Source organism: Ceratina calcarata, unplaced genomic scaffold (genome assembly GCF_001652005.2).
Source record: "Ceratina calcarata isolate Rehan_Ccalc_2016 unplaced genomic scaffold, ASM165200v1 scaffold557.2, whole genome shotgun sequence".
NCBI lineage: Eukaryota > Metazoa > Arthropoda > Insecta > Hymenoptera > Apidae > Ceratina > Ceratina calcarata.
The window spans coordinates 592,396-599,316 of record NW_017176762.1 but is presented as its reverse complement, the minus strand read 5'-3'; the positions used below and the strand labels follow the sequence as shown (position 1 = coordinate 599,316).

The window sequence follows — 6,921 nt, the reverse complement described above, 5'->3', positions numbered from 1 at the left end:
AATGTATCAATTATTTACTTTTATCACTTCGTTACTCCTAGTTTCGGCGTGAAGTTTAATTGATTTTTGTGAGTTATCTCTTCGCTACGGATGATAGGTATGAACGTCATTTAATTTTGTGAAGTTCGCATTTTTTTGTCGCTAGTTAGTGACACGGACACGACATGAAGAATATATAGAACAACTTTTCTTTGCAAAATTATGAATAACAATCAAATCAACTTTCCCAGCTATTTTTTATCATTTCTCCAATATAGTAATTGTTCTAATCACTGCTGGTTTTTATACACACATATGTTTTGCGCATGCCTACATCCTACCTGTTTCGCAGTCCGCAGTAGGGTACTTAGACTAGGTATACATACACTTTGTTCTTGTCCTTTCCTTCGAAAACCTCAAGAAACTGCATGCTCACAAGTTTGAGAGGTGCGCGTTGTGCGTGGAAATAGGTTTAACAGTCGTAACGACGAACGAAGCAATTTTTAAGTAAGATAGAAGAGGAAACTAAGAGAAATCATGAATGTCGCGGATGGATTCGGATATACGCGTTCGGAGGTATTCGTATTTGTGGCGAGGGTGATGTTTATCGCCGCTTTTGGACTTTTCGGTATGAAATGGTTTATGAGCCAACTCGATTCCACGAGCAACGCAACGAAGAAAGCTAAGAAAAAGGTTACGTGTGATATTCTTCAGTGCTGTAACTTACATAACCTTTGCCCCACACGCATTGACAAAATTAACCTTACATTTTATGCCTCGGCGAAAGAGTACAATGTAAATATTCAACAGGCGCGGGAACAGTTACGGAAATTGGCAAAAACTGACAATCTCCTATGGTCAGTAGATATGGATCAATTGACAGATTATGAAATGATGATAGCTAGTCATATAGTGGACCCTAAAGATATTAGAGTTTCTTGGGATAATATTGCAGGTCTTGAACATGTTATTCAAGAACTTAAGGAAACTGTTATATTGCCTATACAGAGGAAAGAATTATTTGAAGATTCTCAGTTAACACAAGCACCGAAGGTATTTGATTATATCTTATTCATGTTTATTTGATCAAATGATTTTACATATTATAGTCTATATTTCTATTTTAGGGAGTGTTATTACACGGGCCACCAGGTTGTGGTAAAACAATGATTGCTAAAGCGACTGCTAAAGAAACGAAAACATGTTTCATTAACTTAGACGTAAGCATCTTAACTGATAAATGGTATGGTGAGAGTCAAAAATTGACTGCAGCTGTCTTTTCATTAGCTGTGAAACTCCAACCATGTATAATCTTTATTGATGAGATAGGTAAGTAGCTAAAAGGAATATTTCATTGTTTTTATTTTGAGTATACATATTGTTTCACAGATTCCTTTTTAAGAGCACGTAATTCGCAAGATCATGAGGCAACTGCAATGATGAAAGCACAGTTTATGTCTCTTTGGGATGGATTGATCACAGATCCTTCTTGCACAGTTATAGTAATGGGTGCTACTAACAGACCACAGGATTTGGATAAAGCTATTCTTAGGCGTATGCCAGCTACTTTCCACATTGGTTTGCCAGTAAGTAAATCCCCCACAAAATTATATTAATAAAGGAACACATCCTGATACATATTTGCTTCTTATGGTTATGAATGACCTGATTTGTTCATATATTTTAGAACGAACAACAACGAACGGATGTCCTTAAACTCATTCTCGATCATGAGCCAATAGCTGAAAATGTGGACGTAGTAAGATTAGCAAAGATGACAGAAGGATTTTCAGGATCAGATTTGCAAGAACTTTGTAGAGATGCGTCCATCTATCGTGTTCGAGATTATTTACGCACACATACACAGTTAGTATTAATCATCGATATGTATGAATCAAAATTTGTTCGTTAAAATTAACTGCTACCGTTGTTTTCTTGCAGAGATGCCACTACTAGCAACGACGGTGAAGAATATCACGACACTGTGCGACCTATGACAATGGAAGATCTTGTTACAGCGTACAGAAAGATAAGAACATCAAAAATACAAACGGGTACTCTTAGTGCTCTTAAATCTGATGTAGATTAAACAAAATGTTATACGTCAATTTACTTCGAAATTTTTTATTTTTTGAAAAAAAATTAGGAAAATGTAATTTTATAATGTTAATTTCTCATTTACCATATCAAAAATTTTCATTCATTTTAAAGAAAATTTATTCTTGCAAAATTCCACAACTTATAAGTAACCAGTTACGAATATCAAACAGAGCATGAGAGTAGAATGCATACACTTTACTTACATGTATGTAAAAATGTGTGTGTACATAAGATGAAATTATGATCTCTTTAAGAGCAGGAAAATTTCGTTACGGTTTAGATTATTTTGTTACATTCACAGCATGAAATTTATAGTCTAAAAAGCGTGTAAATGAATTGAATAATTTCATTAGGCATAACTCGATAAGTTTAATCCAAGTATGAAGTAAATCTTCCAGTATCTACATACCTTTCCATTTATTACGTTTATATTTTTTACGATTTAATGGAGTAAAATGCACCATACTGGAAGTTCCTATGGATCTGCGCAATTCTTTCCCCGTGATAGTCTCTGTGTGTGTATATGTGTGAGTGTATTTATGTGCGTATACATGACTCGAATTCAAGTTAATGTAATAAAAAAAATCAATATCTTGGTTATTGTTATATAAATTAATTCATGTTATTACATCTAAATATATAAACTTTTGTATTTATCACAGTGTACAAATAAGGGTTCGTGAAGATTGTTATTCATAAACAAACGAATAATTTAAACGTTATTAACGTCTTTGCAACTGACAAGTTGATGAATATAAATTTCTAGGTACAGCATAGAACAGCAAGAATCTGATTAAAGAAAAATACTGCGGAATGTACAATAAAATCAAATTTCCAGATCGCCAAAAGAACAATATTTACAGTTTTACTTATTAAACATGAACTGTTTGTGAATAAATAACTAAAGATTATAACTTTTAAGTCGCCAAGATAGATATGTAGCATAATTAAATACGATTGTTGACGAACGCTAATAAAATAAAATCTTTATTTCAAGTACGTTACTTCGTTTGTCAAATTCATCAAACCGTACTCTTCCTAATTATGAATATGTAATACCGTGACGCAACGTTATCAGCAGATTAAGCAATCTTATCGCTCACGCAAAGGAAGTCAAAACGAAAAAAATGTTTTCTAATTCATTTCGATATCTCAATTCGTTCCGGAGATGTAGTCTTCCAAAGTTTAGACGCAGCATTTGATATTGCTGACACAGTGACCTAGTCACACGTATCACCTGGGCGTTTAGACCAGTGAGTCGGTCAACGTGCAAAAGGGATAACAATAGCGACGCAGAAAAAATTATGCTTGCCTTCACAGGAAAATATCTCCGGGACCGGAAGTCGGATCGATATGAATCAAACGGTATTTTCAAGGGGAAGCCTTCCTGCTTCGAACATTGGAAGTTTTATCCGTCTACAGTTATTTATTGCGAAGTAATTAAATCAATTATCGAATAAATGAAGGCGTACATAACAAAATAGCAGAAACATACAAAATGTAAATTTTTAAATATACGAATAGGTCTAAAAACATATCTTATCTAATTACATTTGTTTGTTCCATCGCCAGCAGTTATCAAATTTTATACAACGTTAAAAAGATAATGCATATGTACTTGAATGTATGTTTATGTAATATGATAAGCGGTACAAGTGGTGGCTGCCGTGATACAATATTAAACAGATATTCGGAAAAATTGATTTAGTGTTTAATACTGTTGCAGTTTGGGTAGAACTAATTAAAGGCAAACGAAATATCGTATTATATCTTGGAGATTTGTTTAAGTGTATGAACAATGGCACTTTTAATTACGGATGTTGATGTGAAAGACATCAGATTTCCAACGTCGTTATTAGCAGATGGAAGTGATGCTATGGTACATAAGAATAATTCGACAAGAAAACTGTATAACACAATTATAAATGTTTAATCCTACCAGCCCTTTAATCAAAAGGTAATATTATTTTGTTAGCACACTGATCCTGACTATTCTTGTGCCTACGTTACAATCAAGACTAACAAAGGAATTGAAGGATATGGATTAACATTTACTTTGGGCAGGGGCACGGAAATCGGTATGAATATTTAAAGAACAGTTGGAAATATTATGTATCTATCGTTACTTACAATTAGAAAAAGGTATTTACTAAAGATCTCAAATCTATTCACAGTCGTACAGGCTTGCAAGTCAATGTCATATTTAGTAAAGAATCAGAACGTAACTGAAATTTTCGAAAATTTTGGGTCCTTCTGGAGGAAGCTAACCAGTGAATCTCAACTAAGATGGGTAACGTATGCGAATGCATGGTTATTTAATAAAGATATTGTTAGAAACATTAATTAATTTGGTATGTGAATGAAATTCGGTAGATTGGACCGGAAAAGGGTGTTACCCATCTTGCCACGGCTGCCATAGTAAACGCACTGTGGGATCTGTGGGCTCGGATAGAAAATAAACCCGTTTGGCAACTACTTGTCGATTTAACTCCCGAACAATTAGTTTCTACGATTGATTTCAGATACATGTGAGTTTCGGACATTTAGAAAATCGAAGAAAATCAATCTTTTAAATGAGCGACTTCAATTGAAGCATATCTTTTCTAGCACCGATGTCATTACGAAGGAAGAAGCAATAAAATTATTGAAAGACAACGAGAAGGGGAAAAAGGAACGCGTGGAGTTGTTACGAAAAAATGGATATCCAGCGTATACTACGCAAGTGGGTTGGCTCGGATACAGCGACCATAAAGTTCAAGAGCTTTGCGCAAAGTTTTTAGCCCTTGGTTTCACGTCTTTTAAAGCAAAGGTCGGGCAAAATTTGAAGGATGACATAAAAAGATGCCAACTGATACGCGATGCGATAGGATACGAGAATAAATTGATGCTCGACGCAAATCAAATTTGGGATGTCAATGAAGCGATAGAGTGGATGAAACAGTTGATGAAATTCAAGCCGGTTTGGATAGAGGAGCCCACGTCTCCGGACGATGTGTTGGGTCATGCGATAATTGCGAATGAGTTAAGACCGCATGGTATCGGCGTCGCGACTGGTGAAATGTGCGCTAATCGCGTAATGTTTAAGCAACTGCTGCAAGCGAAAGCGATCGACTATTGTCAAATTGATTCGGCTAGAATTGGTGGCATCAACGAAATACTAGCCGTTTATCTGATGGCGAAAAAAAGGGGCGGTAAGTCAGGATTATTACGTTCAAAGTTTAAGCACGATTTCAAATACTGTACTGAACATCTCCGAATTCGAAATTTCTCATATTAGTTCCAGTCTGTCCACACGCTGGTGGAGTGGGTCTCTGTGAAATGGTCCAACATTTACAAATGTGGGATTTTATTTCCTTGACAGGATCAACCGAAAATCGAGTGATAGAGTATGTTGATCAGCAGCATGAGCATTTCGAACATCCTGTGCGTGTTCAAAATGCATGTTACATGCCGCCTACAGCGCCAGGTTATTCGACCAAACTGAAACAGGACTGTATCACCAAGTATTCGTATCCAAGTGGACAACAATGGACAGATATGTACGAAAAAGGGATTTTTCAAAAACCATCAAATTAAGATAAATACAAAAACAAAATGTACATAATTATATTAACTGTACAATGATTTATAGTATAATACAAATATATTTTCGCAAATCTAAAATGCATAAAAGATGTACCACAGCATTTAAATACCACAATAAAACAATTGCTTTTAGGGAAGACAAATCCTATTTATAGATAGATTCAAAGTTTTATCTTTCAGCAAAGAAGACATTAAAGGTACGTATCCTACCTTTGAGCTTGACCACGTCATTACTTACGACCTTCAAGGTAAGATTTTACGTAGTCTGTCTGTAAAACATAAATAATTTTACGTTACTCATAAATATATATAGATATAAAAATTGTTGAGATTAACTTTGTACATACGCACATTTACAAACCAGTAGGAGTTGTATGCAAATAGAATTCGGTTTTTAAAGCTCATATCACAGATAGGAGAAATAACATGTAAATGCAAATGATGTACTGTGTTAAATGGTGGCCAATGAAAGCCCGCGCGTGTAGATTGTTTGTTTAAACCTTGTTCTTTTAAAATTGTATCCATTGTAGAGATCATTTTCTCATCTGAAAATAATTCTCTGTGAGTTGCACAAGTCTAACTGAAACAAGAATGACTAAAAATTGTACACTAATGGCACGTACAAAGTTCAGCATCATCCGATTTAAGTTCTTTGGCATTACGTATGTGTCTCTTTGGTAATATTAGATAATGATATGTTGAAGCTGGATTAATATCCTTGATGCACATCACTTGATCATCCTGGAATTAAATATATGTATTTTGGTATAGAATGGTTGAATGACAACACAGAGATTTTTTTATATATAAATAGACTTTTTAAATGGAATTTTGAATATGAACGTACAATGTAAGGAGTCAACATTTAAGAATGTTACATGACACAAACAATAATGATTAATATTTCTGTACCTCGTATATTTTCTCGCATGGTGCTTTGTTATTTATGATGTTGCAAAAAATGCAGTTATCTGTATGAGTCTCCATGTATGACGTTAAATTTCTTTTAACGAAAATCGTTTATTTAATAAACACACCAAAATTCACTACAGACCAAATATTTACTGTTTTAATATCAGTTTCAACTTCAATTTTAATATTCTTTAATAACCACAACGAGACTGGCGTTTATAACCTGCCTGTGTTACTACAGGTACTGAATCAGTACCGTCAGTACTACTGACACTGACACCACTGACACTGACAGGTACTTGTTGGTTCAAATAATTTCATGGACATCTAGTGGTGAAAGAGTGC

General features: G+C 34.5%; 3 protein-coding genes across 3 annotated transcripts in view; 2 read left to right on the top strand and 1 right to left on the bottom strand.

The window, feature by feature from the left end:
* Positions 1-3,079, top strand: part of LOC108629266 (ATPase family AAA domain-containing protein 1-B) — a 4,515-nt gene extending 1,436 nt beyond the window's left edge. Inside the window, 6 exon segments of the mRNA XM_018031838.2 lie at positions 496-672; positions 790-1,032; positions 1,107-1,308; positions 1,369-1,565; positions 1,667-1,845; positions 1,921-3,079. Of these exon segments, the coding sequence (XP_017887327.1) occupies positions 496-672; positions 790-1,032; positions 1,107-1,308; positions 1,369-1,565; positions 1,667-1,845; positions 1,921-2,068 (1,146 nt within the window). The 3' untranslated portion in view covers positions 2,069-3,079.
* A 228-nt stretch (positions 3,080-3,307) lies between these two features.
* On the top strand, positions 3,308-5,807 carry LOC108629267 (mitochondrial enolase superfamily member 1). The gene is made up of 6 exons (XM_018031839.2): positions 3,308-3,958; positions 4,055-4,157; positions 4,254-4,369; positions 4,453-4,607; positions 4,687-5,270; positions 5,357-5,807. Exons 1-6 carry the CDS (start codon positions 3,878-3,880, stop codon positions 5,653-5,655), a joined length of 1,338 nt encoding a protein of 445 aa, XP_017887328.1. The 5' UTR covers positions 3,308-3,877; the 3' UTR covers positions 5,656-5,807.
* Positions 5,730-6,839, bottom strand: LOC108629268 (histidine triad nucleotide-binding protein 3). The gene is made up of 4 exons (XM_018031840.2): positions 6,577-6,839; positions 6,288-6,405; positions 6,016-6,209; positions 5,730-5,933 (listed from the first exon to the last, which is right to left on the bottom strand). The coding sequence occupies exons 1-4, from the start codon at positions 6,649-6,651 to the stop codon at positions 5,895-5,897; spliced, it is 426 nt and encodes a 141-aa protein (XP_017887329.1). The 5' UTR covers positions 6,652-6,839; the 3' UTR covers positions 5,730-5,894.
* Between the last annotated feature and the right edge of the window lie 82 nt (positions 6,840-6,921).

Excerpts from the sequence above, each read along its gene's own strand:
- LOC108629267 (XM_018031839.2), top strand. The coding sequence starts at position 3,878 with ATGGCACTTTTAATTACGGATGTTGATGTGAAAGACATCAGATTTCCA. Across the intron at positions 4,370-4,452 it reads GTGAATCTCAACTAAGATGG|ATTGGACCGGAAAAGGGTGT; the intron begins GTAACGTATGCG and ends GAAATTCGGTAG. Across the intron at positions 4,608-4,686 it reads ACGATTGATTTCAGATACAT|CACCGATGTCATTACGAAGG; the intron begins GTGAGTTTCGGA and ends TATCTTTTCTAG.
- LOC108629268 (XM_018031840.2), bottom strand. The coding sequence starts at position 6,651 with ATGGAGACTCATACAGATAACTGCATTTTTTGCAACATCATAAATAAC. Across the intron at positions 6,406-6,576 it reads CATGCGAGAAAATATACGAG|GATGATCAAGTGATGTGCAT; the intron begins GTACAGAAATAT and ends ATTTAATTCCAG. Across the intron at positions 6,210-6,287 it reads ATCGGATGATGCTGAACTTT|ATGAGAAAATGATCTCTACA; the intron begins GTACGTGCCATT and ends AATTATTTTCAG.